Here is a 23,830-nt window from a genome sequence, read left to right as displayed (position 1 = left end):
CTGTATAACCTGTATACCTGTATAAGCTGTATATACTGTATACCTGTATAAGCTGTATATACTGTATACCTGTATAAGCTGTATACCTGTATAACTTTACAAAAATTTAACAAATAACATTTATCAGCTGAAACCATAAAACTTCTTTAATTACTAAAGTTTCCAATTTTAGGAAAAGGAAATGAAACCGAAGGGACATCGGCCTGGAGACGCTGAGAGGTCGGTGGGTGACGGTGCAGGTTCCATCCCCCCCCCAGGCCTCATCTTTATAAAAATGTAAGAAACAAAACTGCCCGACATTAATACAAGGTGACATCTGCTTAGGAGAACCTGAGCGCTCGGATCTCTCGTTTCCGCCCTCTGAGCTCTCGTTTCCGCCCTCTGAGCTCTCGTTTCCGCAGTCTCTGGCACCAGCTGAGCCATAAAATCGGGCCCTGTCCATCAGAGGGCTGGTTCACACTAAACACGGCGAAATTCCGCTGCCGCCGCTCTCTGCTCCGCTTTGCACTCCGCTGTTCCTCTGTACAGATCACAGTCTTTGCTCTCCGCTGTTCCTCCGTACAGATCACAGTCTTTGCTCTCCGCTGTTCCTCCGTACAGATCACAGTCTTTGCACTCCGCTGTTCCTCCGTACAGATCAGTCTTTGCACTCCGCTGTTCCTCTATACAGATCACAGTCTTTGCACTCCGCTGTTCCTCCGTACAGATCACAGTCTTTGCACTCCGCTGTTCCTCCGTACAGATCACAGTCTTTGCACTCCGCTGTTCCTCCGTACAGATCACAGTCTTTGCTCTCCGCTGTTCCTCTGTACAGATCACAGTCTTTGCTCTCCGCTGTTCCTCTGTACAGATCACAGTCTTTGCTCTCCGCTGTTCCTCTGTACAGATCACAGTCTTTGCACTCCGCTGTTCCTCCGTACAGATCACAGTCTTTGCTCTCCGCTGTTCCTCTGTACAGATCACAGTCTTTGCACTCCGCTGTTCCTCCGTACAGATCACAGTCTTTGCACTCCGCTGTTCCTCCGTACAGATCACAGTCTTTGCACTCCGCTGTTCCTCCGTACAGATCACAGTCTTTTCTCCCCGCTGTTCCTCTGTACAGATCACAGTCTTTGCTCTCCGCTGTTCCTCCGTACAGATCACAGTCTTTGCACTCCGCTGTTCCTCTGTACAGATCACAGTCTTTTCTCCCCGCTGTTCCTCTGTACAGATCACAGTCTTTGCACTCAGCTTTTCCTCCGTACAGATCACAGTCTTTGCACTCTGCTGTTCCTCTGTACAGATCACAGTCTTTGCTCTCCACTCATCCTCCGTACAGATCACAGTCTTTGCTCTCCGCTGTTCCTCCGTACAGATCACAGTCTTTTCTCCCCGCTGTTCCTCCGTACAGATCACAGTCTTTTCTCCCCGCTGTTCCTCCGTACAGATCACAGTCTGTTTAGTCAGACATATTTTTGCCTTAAAGGGGTTTTCTGGCCAAAACAAACAGACTGATTGGCTGAGAGCCTCCACCTGGCACCTGCACCGATCAGCTGATCGCCGCCCACACTACACAGCAAGTGTCTTACCGTACCTGGCATTGACCATTAGAGCACATGTCCAGGCCGTCAGTCCCGCACGGGGTCCCATCGAGGGCTTTTTCTGCCACCAGAACAGGATGATCTTTCCCGAGGGCCGAGCAGAATAACGCACAAGGCTTCTCTTCAATAAAGAGAGAGAATGTAAGTAGATGGTCAAATATACAAAAACTAGTGACGGCCTCATGTACACGGCTCTTCAGAGAAAGAAGAAGAAAAAGGAGGAAGAAGAAGAATAAGGGATTATACCATAGGGATCACAGTATAGATAATTTACTATAGGGATCACAGTATAGAGATTAGACTATAGGGATCACAGTGTAGATATTATACTATAGGGATCACAGTGTAGATATTATACTATAGGGATCACAGTATAGGGATCACAGTGTAGATATTATACTATAGGGATCACAGTATAGGGATCACAGGGAAACAACGGAATCCCGGAATATAAACAGAATCCTGGAATATAAGCGCTCTGCTCCAGTAAATCACCAGGTGTGCGTCATATGATATAGAGGGGATATTACGAGGGTTACCTAATAGATGAAGTGGCTGTGTGTGTGTGGGGGGAGGGGGGGGGGAGCAGGGATCATCAGCATAACTCGTCCATTTATTTAAGGGATCTTAACGTGTATACACCAAATGTGCTATATATTTATATGGGAAAAAACATGAAGTCCTGTACATATTATAGCGAGCAGAGCTGGGACTTTCATCACTGCGGTGTAATAGAACGTGTAAATCTGCTCTAGGAGGTTTTTATTCACGACTCCTTGAAGGTGACCACAACGCACACGGCTGTTATAGGTGTCCACATTGATACCAGTGAATTGCAGGTGGTCGGGGTGAATTGCAGGTGGTCGGGGTTTGGCTTCTGACCTCAAGACCAACCTAGAACCCTTCCCAGGGGCTGATGGAAAGAAACGCTACTAGGATGTTACATGAGAACTTTACAGTGAACTCTGAATACGGGAAGGGGGGGAGGGGGGCAATGTCACTTTAAATAGAACAATGAATGATAAAAAATAAATGACTCTCCCAGCGATAAAAACCAAAGCACTGTAGAAAACACAGGGAAAAAAGCATAGGAAGGTATACATTTCCAATGTGAGATGGTGAGATGCCTATGAGGGTCCGGAGTCAGTAATACCTTCATGGATGACAGCGTGCCAGCGGGGCTTCTGCTTCTGGTAAGAGGAGCGGAGGCTGAAGGTCTGACACTGCCAGTCTCTGAAGTCCGCCACCCCAGCAGGACACCGCGGGCTCTCACACAGCTTGTACTGGATCTTTGGATCGTTGCATTGTCGACCTTCAGTGCTTTGACTACAGGAGAGAAATAATACTAGATCACTGTATAAAGAGACAACAGCATCCAGTGACCTCATATAAGTCCCCGAAAATAGGACAGTGTGTTACACTGATTGCTGCTCCCAAAGATGCGATGGGTCTTATTTTCAGAGGAGTCTTATTTTTCCATGAAGAAGAATTCACATGCACAGCAGGGACAACGTATGGTATGCAGCATCCGGCCACCAGGGGGAGCTCACCACAGCACACTCATAAAGCACAGCAGGGACAGCACACGGTATGGCGGCTTCCAGGCACCAGGGGGAGCTCACCACAGCACACTCATACAGCACAGCAGGGACAGAGTGTACAGTATGGCGACATCTGGCCACCAGGGGGAGCTCACCACAGCACACTCATAAAGCACAGCAGGGACAGCACACGGTATGGCGGCTTCCAGGCACCAGGGGGAGCTCACCACAGCACACTCATACAGCACAGCAGGGACAGCATACAGTATGGTGGCTTCCAGGCACCAGAGGGAGCTCACCACAGCACACTCATACAGCACAGCAGGGACAGCATACAGTATGGTGGATTCCGGTCACCAGGGGGAGCTCACCACAGCACACTCATACAGCACAGCAGGGACAAAGCATACAGTATGGCGGCTTTCTGCCACCAGGGGAGTTCACCACAGCACACTCATACAGCACAGCAGGGACAGGTAACAATGGTGTTGGCTGCAGGTGACAGTCTTCATGTTCTGCATGCAGCTGCACAGCAATAGAGGGTGAAGGTAGGGGACATTGCCGGCGAGCTAACAACATTCCCAGCTGCATACCCAGAGGTCTGTTCGGCGGGCATGCTTTGTTTCCAAACAAAAACTTTGCTAGGTCTTACTTTCAGGGAAGGCCTTACATTAAGCAATTCAGAAAAACCTCTACTAGGTGTTATTATCAGGGTAACGGGGTAACACTCTTCCAGAATAGGAGTACGCGGATATTACCTGACACAACTGCGTTGTCTACTTCGGACTCCGGCTCCACACGTTCTACTACACGAACTCCAGGAACTCCACTCGGCAGACAGGTGTTCAGGAGATGAGGTCACGCTGGTGCACTCTCCGACCCTGCACCACTGCCGAGAAACCCGTCACTCATGAGTTCTCACAATATTCTGTACAATATTATTATTATTTTATGATATTTTAAATAGGTTTGTGCCAAAGTACAAGTGATAATCAGGGGAATCCACCAATCACAAGCCTGGGAGTTCCTGGCTCAGAGTGACTGGAGCATTGTGCCTACCGAATTAGTTACGGGACTCCTAACATTAGAATCAGGGGAGTCGCGTCACAGAGGGACGGGGTTTCCTCCCCCTGGGGGTGGGGCGGCCGTACTCCAGTGCTTCAGCCCAGGACGTTGCTCGTTAATAGACCGGTGTCGTGAGCGGGAACGAGGCCGCAGTTCAAATAAAGAACCATGGCACCGGCATCCTCTCGCCAATGCCATTCTATTCATGTGGAACACTTGACCTGATGGTACATTCACTTTAAGCCAGAGACTGAAACACTCAGCCAAATGCTTCGTCCAGCTTAATCTAATGATAAGCGGGGGACTGAACACCCAAAACCTGACCAGTAACACGTTTGACTCTCTGGGACATGTCCAAAGTCCTTTAAAGTGACAGAAACAAGGACCTCCATTCCTATGATGACTGTCTCTTCAGCTTCTAGCAGACTACTTCTGCACTAACCAGTAAAGGGGTACTCCACTCACACATAACGTCTGACATGTTGCTGCCCATGGTGAGACTAACTCCTCCTTCTATACTTGTTATTATCTATTCAGTCTCCTTCTCCCAGTTCTCAGCTGATGCTTTCTGCTGAAGACACAAAAATCTGTGTGTGAGCTTTTCTCTCTGTCTCCCCCTCCCTTCTGAGACAGCTGAGACAGGCTTTATCTGCAACATTGTAGCTTCTTTGTAATGCTGGGAGGGTTATTCTGAGGTCAGGTTGCTGATGAACTCGCTGTGACTATCCCTCCCAGCATCACAAAGAAGCTACAATGTTGCAGATACAGTCTGCCAGGGACTTGTTTACATCAGCTGTCTCAGAAGGGAGGAGGGGGGAGACAGAGGGAAAAACTCACACACAGATTTTTGTGTATTCAGCAGAAAGCAGCAACTGAGAACTGGGGGAAGGAGACTGAATAGATAATAACAGCTTTACCGATTACTATACTCTTGTCCTACCGCCGTTAATTCTCCTGTCTGCTTACCAAGTTCTTTCACAAACCTCCCCGCCTGGCCAGGACCATACTCTATCATCTGAAGGCAAGTGGTGGAGTGGGATGACCCAACCTACACCAGTATTCTCTTACGGCTCATCTTGTTAGGGCACTGGACTGGACAGTAAGGGCTGATGCCGCCAGCTCACCAGTCTCCCTTCTTGCGGCTCCCTGGATACCCTCCTTTGCCCGTTTTGTGGACGCACCCCCAACCATTGCTCCCACACTATAAATACGCTATAAACACCTCGCCGCTGGCTTTTTAGCACCCCATCCCTCTCTGCTTTCACTCCTGCGATGGAGTGTAAATGGTCCAAGGCGGGCAACTTTTGAGCCAGGTCTCTCCTCCTGGTGCTGTCCCTCTCAGCTCTTACAGACCTCCCGGACGGGTGTCCTCTGCGGTTCTGGAGAGCCGGCACCTTCATCATTTTCCGGCTTCTCTCCCATCTCCCTCTTCTTTTTCTCGCTCTCTAACGTCCTTTGAGTCGCTCTGCATGGGCCCGGTATGTCATTCGCTCTGTATTCTATTTGCCATGTTGGGCCCCCCACTGGAGCAACCTAGCCCCCCATACCCGTGGACCTGGGTCTCTCGATGTCTGCATCTATGTGAGTGCTCACCCTGACTCACGCTTCCTCCATTTCTTCCCATGTGCAAGAAGCGGGGTATAAAGTGTTATCCCGATGGTCCCAGGTTCCCACCAGACTATACAGGATTTTTCCTGATTTATTGCTACTATGCTGGCGGGACTGCGGTGAGGAAGGCGGGACTCTGCTACACGTTCTGGAGTCGCCCTAAGCTGGTGCATTTCTGGAGGGAGGTATGGCGTTTCGCCTCTATCAGGTTCCCTTTACCCCGGCGTTCTTCCTCCTGCTGTATGGCGACACTTGGTCAGTGCTGCGAAGGCCTGTGTCCCTGCCTTATGGCGCTCTTCTGACCCAAATGGAGGACCTGGCGGCTCAGGTTCAGGACCGCTCTGCCCCCATCCCCCTTATTGGGAGGAATTCTTAGTCTCACCATGGGCAGCAACATATCAGAAGTGATGAGTGCGCCTGTAGAACACTGGCGCTCTAGGAAGCGGAGCCTGTGTGCCTAGAATGTCCGTGCGCTGAGCCAATCACCAGGGAGGAAGAGACGACTATACCTGCCGGTCCAGAGGAGGGAGACGCTTGGTCCAGGACCTTCCGTATCTTATTATCAGCTGCTTAACATGAAACCTTTCAGCATCACCGATATTACATTTATAAACCTGTGACCAGGCGACGTCCATCAGATTATCGGTCACAGCCCGGAGCTCAGCGTCCAGGAATCACCCCGGATACAACGGACTCGCTGACGGCCTCTTACTACTAAGTGTCCTCTTACTCTATTATGTCATGTGACAGAAATGTCCAGGTGGTAATAATGGAAACTCTGAGCGCAACTCAATCTGATAGCGGAAAATATATGAGGAAGGAGCCGGGAAACTGCTGACGGACACTGAACAACGTCCCCATCATCGGCCGATGCAGAAGCCTCAGGGTTCTTTCCCTTAGACCTCGGCCCCAGCATTAGGGGTCCTTATTATTGGGGGGTCTCATCTCTCTCATACATGGGAGGGGGCTGCCATGCTGGGTAATTACCAAAACCTTCACAATGAGTCAAATAGAACGATTATAGCGAACGCCGACTGATTGTGCCGCCAAATCCTGGAACATTGTTTTTTTTAGAGCTCGGTATGATGGAATTTACCTGGATTATAGCGGATTTATCTGGGGAATATAATATATTAGCAGGTTAAAGGGAATGTGACATCTCATTGGGTCAGGTGCTAAAACTTGTCACTATTTGTACATTGTTATGGGGGCGGCCGAATTGCCTGAGCTGTTCTTAACAGCATTAAGTGACATGCTTTACAGCAAGACTCATGGACATAGACGACAATAGACAGACTCTGTCCCCCTGAGAGACATTTGTGAGCGTGCTGTGAAGAGGTCATTCCATAGGGAGCTGCTATTGTCTCCTCTATCTACTGGTGTCACATGACGCTGCAATGCTGTACAGATCACTTTATTGCCGCCTCCTCTTATCACCACAGACACAACAGGAAGTCTCAGCTTAGTTTTAGCCCCAGTGGTGAGAATAAGAACTGCGAGATATCAGGATTATTTTATAATGTAGATAGAAAGATGGAAAATTAGAAACAATGTCACCAGAAATTCTTAAAATATCTGTTTAATATAAAACCATTATTTATACAGTGATTTTCTGATGAGACTGCCCCGTATCTGGTGTCCATCTGCTGACTCTATAAGAGTGTTGGGATAAGGATGTAGAATGCTCCTGAATATCCACAATGATTATCAGATTATTATAACAGTTATAATAGTTACCGACCTTTTGTTTGCCGCATTCTGTGCCGTCCATCGGGGGATCCAGCCGCGTTCTGCACTCTTTTTCACCCTCCAGCTTACACCACAGCCCTGTGCAAATCACATGCTAAAAAATATGTACATATATAAGGAGCAGCTCTCACAACCAGCACAACAGAAATATACGTTATATCTTATCATAAAAGAGTGAGAAACACAGAACTGTAATAATCCTCATCAATGACATCTGCTGGAGCAGCAAAGCCCTATAGAAAACCTCTCCTGCCCTCCAGTACTTATCAGCTGCTGTATGTCCTGCAGGAAGTGGTATATTCTCTCCAGTCTGACACAGCGCTCTCTGCTGCCACCTCTGTCCATGTCAGGAACTGTCCACAGCAGCAGCAAATCCCCATAGAAAACCTCTCCTGCTCTGGGCAGTTCCTGACATGGACAGAGGTGCCAGCAGAGAGCACTGTGTCAGACTGGAGAGAATAAACCACTTCCTGGAGGACATACAGCAGCTGATAAGTACTGGAAGACTGGAGATTTTTATATAGGAGTAAATTACAAATCTATATAACTTTCTGAGAGCTGTACAGTTTGGAGACTGTCTGGGCACATAAAACGCAGGTTCACAGGTCAGAGAGGTCAGTGCTTATCTGGGAGCTTGGTAAGAGAAGATTGCAGGATGATGTGCTGTGCAGGGCTGCCTTTTCTCCTCTCTGTGCTCACTCATCCCCCTCAGCCCCTCCTCTCTCCATAGAGCATAATGGACACAGAAATCCTGCTTCTTCTGAAGTGTGTGTTACGTTCCAGAATCTGTTGTAGTTTGAGAGATCCCTGTATACCAGATGTTACCGTCCATCTGCAGACGATAAGCGTCCGTGTATTGTAGAGTCATCACTTTGAGCCGTATCTTGTCGGAGCCATAAACCTCTGTTACGGCACACGCAGCGCCGCAGGATTTACAGCCGTGCACTCACTGCTCACTTACATATCGGTCTTTTCTCGGTTTTATCTTTCCCAGCTGTGCGGTGCTCATGGAAGGCGTGATAGACCGTTACACGTCCCTCATCACTTATAAACTTCTGGGCTGTAACAACGGCCACAACTCAGCGCAGAAGGAAGAGAACATTGTGCTTGGACTTGGTTGTGATTCAGATACAAGATGGACGTATATAATGTATTCCGACCTCTGTGATACACCCCACCGCCTCACCGCGCTAATTACCAGGCGACTTATTACACCGCTATTACTAACAGGGACCCCAGTATCATCCGGGGCTCCCCGAGCACCCTGACGGAAAGGAAGGGTAAAACTACACGACATAGGGACTAATACAGGGACTAATATAGGGAATAACACAGGGACTAATACAGGGAATAATATAGGACATGATATAGGGACTAATACAGGGACTAATATAGGAAATAATACAGGGAATAATACAGGGATTAATACAGGGAATAATACAGGGACTAATACAGGGAATAATATAGGAAATTATATAGGGACTAATACCGAGACTAGTCCAGGGAATAATACAGGGAATAATATAGGGAATAGCACAGGAAATAACACAGGGACTAATACAGGGACTAATATAGGGTGTAAATTTCCAAACATACTTCTAGTAATAAAAAGAGTAAGAGAACAATATCACAGCACCACAATATTACAATACTACAACACCACAATACTACAATATCACAACACCACAATATCACAATAACACAATACTACAACACCACAATACTACAATATTACAACACCACAATATCACAATACCACAATACTACAACACCACAATACTACAACACCACAATATCACAACACCATAATACTACAATATTACAACACCACAATATCACAATACCACAATACTACAACACCACAATACTACAACACCACAATATCACAACACCACAATATCACAATAACACAATACTACAACACCACAATACTACAATATCACAACACCACAATACTACAACACCACAATACCACAACACCATAATACTACAATATTACAACACCACAATATCACAATACCACAATACTACAACACCACAATACTACAACACCACAATATCACAACACCACAATATCACAATAACACAATACTACAACACCACAATACTAAAATATTACAACACCATAATACTACAATATTACAACACCACAATACTACAATATCATAACACCACAATATCACAACCCCACAATACTACAATATTACAACACCATAATACTACAATATTACAACACCACAATACTACAATATCATAACACCACAATATCACAACCCCACAATACTACAATATTACAACACCATAATACTACAATATTACAACACCACAATACTACAATATCATAACACCACAATATCACAACACCACAATACTACAACACAACAATACTACAACACTACAATAGCACAACACCACAATACTACCATACCACAATATCACAATACTACAATACTACAACACCACAATACTACCATACCACAATATCACAATACTACAACACCGCAATACTACAACACCACAATATCACAATACTACAACACCACAATACTACCATAACACAATACAACAATACTACAATACTACAATACCACAACACCACAATGCTACAATACCACAATATCCCAATGAAAATAACAACGCCATAGTACAAATACCCAGGTATGAGGCAGCACCCCAGGTAATGATGAAAGGGACGGTCCTTAACCCCTTAAAGGACAACTCCCACGAAAAATTTTTTTAGCTTATTTAACACACATTACAAAGTTATATAACTTTGTAATGTGGTTAAATACCCGGTCTGGCCCCCTTCCCCCACTTTCGGACCCCCGACCCCCCCGCCCGGAAGTTAAAGAATGTATACATTACCTATTACGATCGTCACGGTCCTCTTCTCCCGGGCGGCATCTGGTGACGACGACGTCAGAGCCGGGGAGCGGTCCGGGTCTTCTTCCTCCTCGGCGTCTTCATAGAGAGTGAATGGGACGGAAAAGGCTGCTGGTGCACATGCGCACCAGCAGCCTTTTCATTGGCTGGAGCGCATCACATGGCTTCCAGCTTCGTCAGCCCTGATTGGCTGAGGTTGCTGGAAGCCATGTGATGCGCTCCAGCCAATGAAAAGGCTGCCGGTGCACAAGCGCACTGGCAGCCTTTTCCATCCCCAGGACCCGGAAATCAGAGACATCGCTGGACGGCGGTGACGGTGAGGCAGACGGCGGGCAAATGGAGTGGCGATCGTCACCGGAGGGATGGTGAGTATGGTGTCTGTGTGTGTCTGTGTTTTGTTTTTTTATAGAAATACCCCATATGTGACCCTATTGCGCTATTTGACGCAACCACAAGTCTCAGATATAAAGGAGCGCCTAGTGAATTTCAACGCCTCCGTTATACTTGGTCATTTCTGACTGTACCACTTCAGGTTGGCAGAGGCTCTGGGGTGCCAAAACCTAAAAAACACCCCTAAAGGGACACCATTCAGAAAACTGCACCCCTCAAGGAATGTAACAAGGGGTGCGGTGAGGATCTGGACCCCACAGGTGCTTCACAGATTTTCCAAACAATATGGTGTAAAAAAGACAAAAGTATTTACACTAAAACGTTGTTCTAGCCTTCAATTTTTCATTTTCACAAAGGGATAAAAGAAAAAAAAAACACAAAATGTGTAGCGCAGTTTCTCCCGAGTACAGAAATACCCCACATGTGGCGATAAAGTGCCAAGCGGGCGCAGGTTGAGCCTCCAAAGGGAAGGAGCGCCAATTGGATTTTGGAGGCTGGATTTGGCTAGAATGGATGATGAACGCCATGTCGCATTTACAGAGCCCTCGTGCTGCCAAGACACTGGAAACCCCCCACAAGTGACCCCATTCTGGAAACTACACCCCTCAAGGAATCTAACAAGGGGGGCAGTGAGCATATGGACCCCACTGGTGACGGGCACAAATGTGGAACAATGTGACGTAAAAGTGAAAAAATGAAATTTTTTACTTTTACGGCACAAATGTGCCCGTCATCAAGGGGGCCATATCCTCATTGCACCCCTTGTTAGATTCCTTGAGGGGTGCAGTTTCCAGAATGGGGTCACTTGTGGGGGGTTTCCAGTGTTTTGGCAGCACAAGGGCTCTGTAAATGCGACATGGCGTTCATCATCCATTCTAGCCAAATCCAACCTCCAAAATCCAAATGGCGCTCCTTCCCTTTGGAGGCTTGCCCTGCACCCACATGGCGCTTTATGTCCACATGTGGGGTATTTACGGACTCGGGGGAAATTGCTCTACACATATTGTGTGTTTTTTTCTCTTTTAACCGCTTGTGAAAATGATAAATTCAAGGCTAGACCAACATTATAGTGTAAAAAATGTAATATTTCATTTTCATGCCACATTGTTCCACATTTGTGCCCGTCACCAGTGGGGTCCATATGCTCACTACATCCCTTGTTACATTCATTGAGGGGTGTAGTTTCCATAATGGGGTCACTTGTGGGGGGTTTCAACTGTCTTGTCAACACGGGGGCTTTTAAATGCAACACGGCCCCTCAAAATCCATTCCAGCCAAATCCTGCCTCAAAAAACCAAATGGCGCTCCTCCCCTTCGGAGGCTTACCCTGCACCCGCATGGCGCTTTATGTCCACATGTGGGGTATTTCCGTACTCAGGGGAAATTGCTCTACACATTTTGTGTTTTTTTTATCTTTTAGCCCCTTGTGAAAATGAAAAAATCATGACAAGATCAATGATTTAGAATCAAAAATTTTAAAAAATTACACTAAATGTTGGTCTAGCCTTGATTTTTTTCCATTTCCACAAGGGGTTAAAAAGAAAATAAACGCAAAACGTGTAGGGTAATTTCCCCAGAGTACGAAAATACCCCAGATGTGGACATAATGTGCCATATGGGCACAGGGCAAGTCACCAAAGGGACAGAGCGCCATTTAGAGGCTGGAATGCAGGATGGAGGCCATGTCGCAATTACAAAGCTCCTGTGCTGCCAGGACAGTAGAAACCCCCGACAAGTGACCCCATTCTGGAAACTACACCCCATAAGGAATCTAACAAGGGGTGCAGTGAGCATATGGACCCCACTGGTGATGGGCACATGTGTAGAACATGTGCCGTGAAAATAAAAAATACAATTTTTTTCATTTTCACGTCCTAAATGTGGCCGTCACCAGGGGGCCATATCCCCGCTGCCCCCCTTGTTAGATTCCTTATGGGGTGTAGTTTCCAGAATGGGGTCACTTGTGGGGGGTTTCTACTGTCCTGGCCGCACAGAGGCTTTGTAATTGCATCATGGCCTCCTCTAATGGGAATGGCGACCATACCTATTTAGCTGGGGAAATTCTAATTTCTAATTTATTTGGGGGTATTAGGCCAATTATTGGTTTATAAGGTTGGAAATGACAGGTGTCCATCAAACTCAACCTGTGTTGATCCAGAGGAAGGTAAAAAACCCTCGTGAGGCAGATGAGAGTAGCCTCATCACAGGGGAAAAAATTCCTTCCCGACTCCATAATGGCGATCAGAATAATCCCTGGATCAACGTGACCCCTGAAATAGGAATAAGGGACAGAATTTAGATAATGTAGAACCCCAGTGACGTGTGGTGCGCCTTGGAGCGATCCAGTATGCAGAGGCCGGGGTGATCAGGACAGGTGTCACACTGGTAAATGGCGTCCTTCCTGATCCCCCTGTTACGCCACACTTTGCACTTCTTCTGGGGTCTCCCTTTCTCCAGTGTGGGGGACGTCACCTGGAAAATGTTGTGCTGGTGCGATACGGGGTCCTTCATATCCAGAAGCGCTGGGTCCTCTCCAAGGCTGCTAAATATTAGGGCTCTATTACTGCTTCTGATATTTACGGATCGTGCCGCAAGCTACAGGGCAGCGAGGGACCAGAAGAGGGGGGTGCTGGTATAAAAGTTATCCCCGTACAGGTGGTGACCTTTATCCAGCAGTGGGAAGATCAGTTACCGAACAAGCTCCCCACTAACTCCGAGGATGGGGGGGGGGGCGGTCAGGATTTGGGTGTCCCTTCCTTCATACACTCTTAGGGTACGTGCACACTGCGGAATGGCGAAGGATAACCCTTTGTGCATTCCGCAGCTGGCACCCACCGGCGGACTGATGCGGGCACGCGTCTTCGCACGGGCGGATGCACGGGCGGATTCCGCTCTCCGTCCAATGTATTCATTCTTTGGACGGACGATGGAATCCGCCCATGCATAGATTGGAGTCTATGACACGGGTGAAGACGAGCGCCTGCATTAGTCCGCCGGCGGGTGCCAGCTGCGGAATGCACGAAGGGTTATCCTTCGCCATTCCGCAGTGTGCACGTACCCTAAATCTGTAAGTGTACCCTGAGGTACTCTCACAGAGTTTGGAGAATTTCACACCATACCGTCATCTCTTATTGGGACGGTACTGGCGGAAAAGACGTGTCTGGGGGGCAGCATACGCTACGCTACCCCCAGACACGTCACTGGATGATGAGGATGAGGATGAAGATGAATGGAGGAAAGAAGGATCCCCCCATTCATCCTCACTGGCTGTTTCAGTGTCGGAGGCAATAATAGCGTATGCGTCCGATACCGAAAACACGCCGGGGGCCACTTTTATATAGGGATTGATATATGGGGTATGTAGTGGTGTAGTGTCAAACTTTATTCAATGTAGTGTAGTGTGGTGTAATGTAGTGTTTTTTACATGTTTTTTTTTACAGTAAGTATAAATAAAGAAACCTACGCCAAAAATGGTGTTGCTGATAAATGCCGCACTTATGTGCGGCAGTTATCAGCAGACCGTGGCAGTAGGATATAGAAAAAAAACACCCTATGCCAAAAAGGAGGAGTTGCTGATTAGCAGCGTACTTTCGTGCGATGCTTATCAACACTCAGCGGCGATAGGGTGCGGAAAATAGAAAAAAAAAATTTGGAAAAAAAAATTTATTACATACTGAACATCCCTATAGCTGCTGATAAGTGTATTACACTTATCAGCCGCTAGAGGGCAGCAGAGCGCAAGATACGAAAAAAGACGCCGCTGGAGCCGAAAAAAGCCGAACGGGACGTCACGGAAGGAGCCGAAGACCCGACCAGAAGACGAGGACGCGGCGAACCCGGAAGACGCCGATCAGGACCCCGGGACAGGTGAGTAATGTAGAAATACCTGCTCTGGACCCCTCAGCTACCTGATCTGAACTGATAAGCCAATAGCGGCGATCGTCAGCATGGGGGGGGTTAACAACCCCCCATGCCAACAGGGAGAGTTGGCCTGCAGTGTATTTCTGCAGGCCATCTCCCCCGATCGCATGCGGCCGGTCCGCGGCGCCCTCTTAAAGGACCCGCATACCGGTACGTCATGGGTCCTTAAATGACAGTGATCCATGACGTACCGGTGCGTCATGGGTCCTTAAGAGGTTAAAGAGTCACTGTGTTATTTTTTTTTATTATTATTTTTTTTTGCAGAATCAATAGTCCAGGCGATTTTAAGAAACTTTGTAATTGGGTTTATTAGCCAAATCTGCCATTATCTGCATTTAAAAAGCCTTTTCCCAGGTCCCCCCCCCCCTCCCTCCTCTTTTCCATTCACTGCAAAAAATCTAGAAATTGTGACCTGTTGCGTCAGACGTCCCCAGTCTGTTTTATAGAGAGTGGAGGGGGGAGGAGGGAGTTAGCCGGCAGCAGAAAGCAGATAACAGAGGATTACAGGCAGGAAGCTGGGTCACAGCTGTAATCAGAGCTCAGAGAGGTCAGTGCTGACTGTCAGAGGAGATACAGGGTGAGGTATTTGTAGATTAACTCTTTGTTGTCCTGTTTTGGTCTTTTATTTAGCTCTCTCCATAGGAGAACAATGAAGACAGGGGGGAGAGCTTTAAACTGCTTTTTCATGATAAAAATGCATTTTACGGCTAATAAACCCAATGACAAAGTTTCTTAAAATCGCCTGGACTATTGATTTCTGCAAAAAAAAAACAAAAAAAAAACAGTGACACTGTAATACCCTCTTAAGGACATATGACGTACCCCTACGTCATAGGTCCTCACTTGCACTTCAAAGCTTTGAAGTGCCGCGATCCCGGGTGCCGCGAGTAGCCCGGGACCGCTGCTATTAGCGGGCACGGTCTGATCGCCGTGCCCGCTAATTAGCTAATCGGAGGCAGCTGTCAAAGTTGACAGCTGCCTCCGATTACCGGAGGCAACGTTTCCCTGGTGTCTAGTGGGGGAGATCGCTCCTCCGGGATCTCCGTTACTGATGCCGGCCGGGGACTCGTCCAAGATGGCGCCGTTCTCGGCTCGGCACTCGTTCGTTTTCGGCTGCAGCAGCCGAAAGCAAACGAGTGCCGATCTCATGGATCTCTGCAGCATATCTATGCTGCAGAGATCTCTATGAGAGATCAAAGTGTATATACTAGAAGTCCCCCATGGGAGGAATAACCCTAACCCCAGGGGGGAATAACCCTAACCCCAGGGGGGCTTCTAGTATAAGTGTAAAAAAAAAAAAAAAAGTGTTGTTAATAGTAAAAAGCCCCCTCCCCTAATAAAAGTCTGAATCACCCCCCTTTTCCCAGGTTTTAAATAAAAGTAACAAATAAATAAATAAATAAACATGTTTGCTATCGCCGCGTGCGTAATCGCCCGAACTAGTAATTAATCACATTCCTGATCTCGTACGGTAAACGGCGTCAGCGCAAAAAAATCCCAAAGTGCAAAATTGCGCATTTTTTGGTCGCATCAAATCCAGAAAAAATTTAATAAAAAGCGTTTAAAAAGACGTATATGGGCAATCAAGGTACCGATAGAAAGATCACATCATGGCGCAAAAAATGACACCTCACACAGCCCCATAGACCAAAGGATAAAAGCGCTATAAGCCGGGAATGGAGCGATTTTAAGGAACGTATATTGGTTAACAACGGTTTGAATTTTTTACAGGCCATCAGATACAATATAAGTTATACATGTTACATATCGTTTTAATCGTAACAACTTGAGGAACATGCATAACAAGTCAGTTTTACCCCAGGGCGAATGGCGTAAAAACACATTTCCCCCAAATAAAAGAAATGCTTTTTTTTTTCAATTTCACCACACTTTAAATTTTTTTCTGGTTTCTCAGTGTACTTTATGCAAAAATTCAGCCTGTAATTGCAAAGTACAATTAGTGACGCAAAAAATAAGGGGTCATGTGGGTTTCTAGGTGGAAAAATGCAAGTGCCATGACCTTTTAAACACAAGGAGGAAAAACCGAAAACGTAAAAACGAAAATGGGCCCCGTCCTTAAAGGGTTAACCTCTTAGGGACATATGACGTACCGGTAGGTCATATGTCCCTAGGGGGTGTTCAGAGCGAGGCCGCGCGGCGACCCTGCTCTGAACCACCGCGATCCCGGGTGCCGCGTGTAGCCCGGGACCGCGGCTATTAGCGGGCACGGTCTGATCGCCATGCCCGCTAATAAGATAATCGGAGGCAGCTGTCACAGATGACAGCTGCATCCGATTACCGGAGGCAGCCGTTCCCTGGTGTCTAGTGGGGGAGATCTCTCCTTCGGGATGTTGTCCCTGAGGAGTGATCCCGGGGTCCGCTCCAAGATGGCGCCGACCCTGGCTCGGCACTCGTTTGTTTCCGGCTGCAGCAGCCGAAAGCAAACGAGTGCCGATCTCATTGATCTTTGCTGTATAACTATACAGCAAAGATCTCAATGAGAGATGAAAGTGTATATACTAGAAGTCCCCCAGGGGGAATAACCCTAACCCCCGGGGGGGAATAACCCTAACCCCAGGGGGGGATAACCCTAACCCCAGGGGGGGAATAACCCTAACCCCAGGGGGGGATAACCCTAACCCCAGGGGGGGAAAACCCTAACACCAAACCCTAACCCCTGGGGGGAATAACCCTAACCCCAGAGGGGGAATAACCCTAACCCCAGAGGGGGAATAACCCTAACCCCAGAGGGGGAATAACCCTAACCCCAGGGGGGAATAATTCTAACCCCAGGGGGGATAACCCAAACCCCAGGGGGGGATAACCCTAACCCCAGGGGGGAATAACCCTAACCCCAGAGGGGGAATAACCCTAACCCCAGAGGGGGAATAACCCTAACCCCAGGGGGGAATAACCCTAACCCCAGAGGGGGAATAACCCTAACCCCAGAGGGGGAATAACCCTAACCCTAGCGGGGCTTCTAGTATATGTGTAAAAAAAAAAAAAAAAAAAAAAAAAAGAAGTATTGTTTTTACTAAAAAGCCCCCTGCCCTAATAAAAGTCTGAATCACCCCCCTTTTCCCAGGTTATAAATAAAAGTAAATAAATAAATAAACATGTTTGGTATCGCCGCATGCGTAATCGCCCGAACTATTAATCACATTCCTGATCTCGTACGGTAAACGGCGTCAGCGCAAAAAAATCCCAAAGTGCAAAATTGCGCATTTTTGGTCGCATCAAATCCAGAAAAATGTAATAAAAAGCGATCAAAAAGTCGTATATGCGCAATCAAGGTACCGATAGAAAGAACACATCATGGCGCAAAACATGTCACCTCACACAGCCCCATAGACCAAAGGATAAAAGCGTTATAAGCCGGGAATGGAGCGATTGTAAAGAACGTATATTTGTTAACAATGATTTGAATTTTTTACAGGCCATCAGATACAATATAAGTTATACATGTTATATATCATAGTAATCGTAACAACTTGAGGAACATATATAACAAGTCAGTTTTACCCCAGGTCGAATGGCATACAAACAAATACCCCCCAAATAAAAGAAATGCGTTTTTTTTTTCAATTTCACCACACTTTGAATTATTTCCTGGTTTCGCAGTGACTTTATGCAAAAATTCAGCCGTCATTTTAAAGTACAATTAGTGGCGCAAAAAATAAGGATAAGGGCTGATGTGGGTTTCTAGGTGAAAAATGCAAGTGCTATGTATGGCCGTATATACACAAGGAGGAAAAAACGAAAAAACAAAAATGAAAATTGGCCCCGTCCTTAAAGGGTTAAAGCCCCTATTACGTGTGTCAGCAGTGAGCAGGTAAGAGAATGGGGGGGGGGGGCGCAGGGGAAGCTGCCCGGGTGATCGCTAGATCTCCGGGCAGCCCATAGGAGACAGCGTCAGTCTGCTACCGCCGCTCCTGTTACGCTGGGCGATGGCGGCAGATTGATAAGAGGCGGATCATTGCCAATTAACCAAACCTTCCAAGCCTCAGCCAATCATTCCTTCTATAGGATGAGACGGCTGAGATACAGATATAGATATATATATAGATATATATATATATATATATATATATATATACACATATATATACACACACACAGTATGGAGGCAGGAAGACTACCGAATTAGTAGAAGCAACACGAGGCAGTGCGTTTCTTACTCAATATTGAACATCAATGAATTTTATGTGTAAATTGTACAGATGAGCGAGTAGTCAAATATTTGACTTTCGAGAATTTGAATCGAATAGGGACCAATATCCAACTATACGAACAAATATTCGATCCCATTATAGTCTATGGGAAAAGAATTTGAGGCACTTGGAGGTCACCAAGTCCCCCATGAAACCTCCCTAGACAATGCCAACACCTCCGGAATGACACTGGGACATCAGGGGGAGCATGCCTGGGTGCACACAACACCCCAAAACCCCAGTTGCGAAGGAAAAATATTTGTGAACGCTTTACGAACGTTTACGGCAATGTTCACACATTTCCTTCGTATTTCTTGCGCAGCCTTACCTGCAAGATTCCAATGTGCGTCCGTAGAGCGTCATGTTATTTGCGCGTATCACGCATTACGCTGTACTGGCACAATAGGAATCACGCGCCTTTTACTGGGTAACTGGCACACCAGTGGGTATCACGTGCCTTTTACTGGGTAACTGGCACACCAGTGGGTATCACGTGCCTTTTACTGGGTAACTGGCACACCAGTGGGTATCACGTGCCTTTTACTGGGTAACTGGCACACCAGTGGGTATCACGTGCCTTTTACTGGGTAACTGGCACACCAGTGGGTATCACGTGCCTTTTACTGGGTAACTGGCACACCAGTGGGTATCACGTGCCTTTTACTGGGCAACTGGCACACCAGTGGGTATCACGTGCCTTTTACTGGGTAACTGGCACAATATGTATAACGGTTACCTGGCCTTAGTGGGCTACACCAGGGACACTATAAGTCACTGTACACACAGGGTCCTGGGATGAATACACATGATGCTGCTGTTATATCATCTATTTCTTAGCACTGAGAAGCTTTGGATGCAGAGATGACTTTCTCGCTGGATCTTCGCCCTGAGAAGGACTTCTGGGTTGTGTAGTAATCCTGCCTGACCAGCTGCTACTAACACCGATCTCTCCCTGCTCCAAGATCTTTCCCTGAAAGCGCATCTGCGGTCGAGAGGCGGAAGTCAAGTCTTAAATATTCAAGGTCATGTGGTTCAGCCATCCAATGAGGGGAGACGCTGTTTTGGCGCTGCGTGCGTACTCCCAGGGTCCCTCATGGCCTCCCTGCATGGTGATTGGATTAAAAAAAGCACCAACTGCAATGGGAGGGATTTCCAATGTTTCCCGCGTATTCGTCACACTACTCGATTGTATTCAAATCTTCCAAATACCGCAATATTAGATCGAATACCATCTCCATCGAATCTTATTCACTCGTCTCTAATAAATTAATTTCATAAATTTCCACTAAAAATTTTAATAAAATTTACATACAAGGAAAAATACTGGAAGGGCACTGAGACACAATACATATATATATATATATATATATATATGTATTGTCTTATATAATCATAGGCTCCTGATTGGGACTCCACAATGCTGCCCAATGCTTGTGTACACCCTCAACTATTAAAGGGGTACTCCGGCAAAAAATATAAAAAATTTTATTTTATTTTAAATCAACTGGTGTAAGAAGGTTGTCAAGAAAGAAAAGTATCAGCTCACCATATGGTACACTTTTTTTGTGTTGGAGGCTCTCCGTATCAGAAGCAGGTGAGATCCTTATTGCGGGCCGTTCCCCGTTAGTCCATAAGTCAAAGAAAAAAGTTGATGATCTCCAGCTTCATAAAACGTGTTCTTTATTTATTCCGACAGCATCATAAAATTGACATACATTTAAAAACACGCCGACGCGTTGCGAGGGAGACCCTCTTAATCATGGCACATAATACAAGTATACAGGGAAATAAATACCCTTAGAATGATGTGACGTCTTCAATGGAAGCCAACCACGCCTATGGGCAACACCCAAACCCCTGTGGGCCACATGATCTGCTTATACCAGGCTATGGGAAATATGCGTACTGGATCAGACTAATACATTATCAATATACAAAAAATAAATCACTTTTATAGTTTAGTCCCTTTGGGTACCTTGTCCCAAACTTCAGAATCCAGTAGGCTTCCCGTTTCCTTAAGAGACCCTCCCAGTCGCCTCCTCTATGGGGTTTGTTCACTCGTTCCAAAGCACTAACCTGTAAAGTATCCGTATTCCCATTGTGGCAGTCTATGAAATGTTTTGAAAGACCCGAAACGGATCTGCGTTGAGCTCCCTGACTAAAGTTTCTTATATCCATAAGATGTTCTCCTATTCGTTTTCTTAATTTTCTAATGCTGGAACCAATGTATTGTACATTGCACGCTATGCATTGCCCTAAATAAATGATGTGTGTGGACGTACAGTTAATGAATGATTTAACCCTATGACTCTGTCCCGTACTGCAGGAGGTGACTACTGACTGTTTTCTAACAAACGCACACAAACCGCATCTAGGTTGCGCACATTTAAACATCCCGGAAACAGAAAGCCAGTTATGCTGCTTATTGTGGTCCTGTTCCTGTTGTAATACACTGGGAGATATTAAATTACCTATGGTCTGTCCCCTGCGCGCTACACATCTGATCCCTCGTCCAAGTATGTGTTCACACTTGGAATCCTGATACAACATTGGCAAATATTTTCTCACAATGTCACAAATGTTGTTGTATTGGGGGCTGTATGTGGTAGAAAATGTGAGGGGCGGTTCCTGTTTCAGTGTTATTTCTGTGTCCTGTCCTCTACTGCGATTCTCTCTATCGGTAAGATGGTAAGTGCGCACTTACCATCTTACCGATAGAGAGAATCGCAGTAGAGGACAGGACACAGAAATAACACTGAAACAGGAACCGCCCCTCACATTTTCTACCACATACAGCCCCCAATACAACAACATTTGTGACATTGTGAGAAAATATTTGCCAATGTTGTATCAGGATTCCAAGTGTGAACACATACTTGGACGAGGGATCAGATGTGTAGCGCGCAGGGGACAGACCATAGGTAATTTAATATCTCCCAGTGTATTACAACAGGAACAGGACCACAATAAGCAGCATAACTGGCTTTCTGTTTCCGGGATGTTTAAATGTGCGCAACCTAGATGCGGTTTGTGTGCGTTTGTTAGAAAACAGTCAGTAGTCACCTCCTGCAGTACGGGACAGAGTCATAGGGTTAAATCATTCATTAACTGTACGTCCACACACATCATTTATTTAGGGCAATGCATAGCGTGCAATGTACAATACATTGGTTCCAGCATTAGAAAATTAAGAAAACGAATAGGAGAACATCTTATGGATATAAGAAACTTTAGTCAGGGAGCTCAACGCAGATCCGTTTCGGGTCTTTCAAAACATTTCATAGACTGCCACAATGGGAATACGGATACTTTACAGGTTAGTGCTTTGGAACGAGTGAACAAACCCCATAGAGGAGGCGACTGGGAGGGTCTCTTAAGGAAACGGGAAGCCTACTGGATTCTGAAGTTTGGGACAAGGTACCCAAAGGGACTAAACTATAAAAGTGATTTATTTTTTGTATATTGATAATGTATTAGTCTGATCCAGTACGCATATTTCCCATAGCCTGGTATAAGCAGATCATGTGGCCCACAGGGGTTTGGGTGTTGCCCATAGGCGTGGTTGGCTTCCATTGAAGACGTCACATCATTCTAAGGGTATTTATTTCCCTGTATACTTGTATTATGTGCCATGATTAAGAGGGTCTCCCTCGCAACGCGTCGGCGTGTTTTTAAATGTATGTCAATTTTATGATGCTGTCGGAATAAATAAAGAACACGTTTTATGAAGCTGGAGATCATCAACTTTTTTCTTTGACGTAAGAAGGTTGTGCAGATTTATAATTTACTTCTATTAAAAATTATACAAAAAAGGTCTTCCAGTACTTATCAGCTGCTGTATGTCCTGCAGGAAGTGGTTTATTCTCTCCAGTCTGACACATTGCTCTCTGCTGCCACCTCTGTCCATGTCAGGAACTGTACAGAGCAGCAGCAAATCCCCATAGAAAACCTCTCCTGCTCTGAACAGTTCCTGACATGGACAGAGGTGGCAGCAGGGAGCACTGTGTCAGACTGGAGAGAATACACCACTTCCTGCAGGACACACAGCAGCTGATAAGAACTGGAAGACTTGAGATTTTTACATAGAAGTAAATTACAAATCTGTTTAACTTTCTGTCACCAGTTGATCTAATTAAAAAAATAAAAATTCATTGCTTTAACCCTTTGAGATTCTTTTGCCTGGTGTCCTCCTTCCATGTAACATATATTGGCACAATCAGCATGTGGTGTATAATGTATAGTAACTGTATAACCCTGATAAATATCACATATCCAGCTGCTGCTGTGTTATCAGGGATATGTGATATATAAGTTACTGTACAGTATAGCAATCAGCATGTGGTGTGTATAATGTATAGTAACTGTATAACCCTGATAACACAGCAGCTAGATATGTGATATATACGTTACTGTACAGTATAGCAGCATGTGGTGTATAATGTATAGTAACTGTATAACCCTGATAACACAGCAGCAGCTGGATATGTGATATATAAGTTACTGTACAGTATAGCAGCATGTGGTATATAATGTATAGTAACTGTATAACCCTGATAACACAACAGCTGGATATGTGATATATAAGTTACTGTACAGTATAGCAATCAGCATGTGGTATATAATGTATAGTAACTGTATAACCCTGATAACACAGCAGCATCTGGATATGTGATATATAAGTTACTGTACAGTATAGCAGCATGGGGTATATAATGTATAGTAACTGTATAACCCTGATAACACAGCAGCAGCTGGATATGTGATATATAAGTTACTGTACAGTATATCAGCATGTGGTGTATAATGTATAGTAACTGTATAACCCTGATAACACATCAGCTGGATATGTGATATATAAGTTACTGTACAGTATATCAGCATG

At 45.9% G+C, this 23,830-nt stretch overlaps 1 protein-coding gene across 1 annotated transcript in view; it reads right to left on the bottom strand.

Moving 5' to 3' along the window:
• ADAMTS19 (ADAM metallopeptidase with thrombospondin type 1 motif 19) overlaps positions 1 to 23,830 on the bottom strand; it is a 205,051-nt gene that overhangs the window by 35,144 nt on the left and 146,077 nt on the right. Inside the window, exons 11-15 of the mRNA XM_069960685.1 lie at positions 7,536 to 7,637; positions 3,880 to 4,010; positions 2,734 to 2,906; positions 1,574 to 1,701; positions 468 to 1,434 (exon numbers count right to left, since the gene is read on the bottom strand). Coding sequence (XP_069816786.1) covers positions 468 to 1,434; positions 1,574 to 1,701; positions 2,734 to 2,906; positions 3,880 to 4,010; positions 7,536 to 7,637 — 1,501 coding nt within the window. The remainder of the gene's footprint in view (positions 1 to 467; positions 1,435 to 1,573; positions 1,702 to 2,733; positions 2,907 to 3,879; positions 4,011 to 7,535; positions 7,638 to 23,830) is intronic.

The sequence above is a fragment of the Dendropsophus ebraccatus genome, chromosome 3, assembly GCF_027789765.1.
Source record: "Dendropsophus ebraccatus isolate aDenEbr1 chromosome 3, aDenEbr1.pat, whole genome shotgun sequence".
Lineage (NCBI taxonomy): Eukaryota > Metazoa > Chordata > Amphibia > Anura > Hylidae > Dendropsophus > Dendropsophus ebraccatus.
Note: the sequence above shows the minus strand (reverse complement) of the source record. Positions and strands in the feature narration are given on the sequence as shown.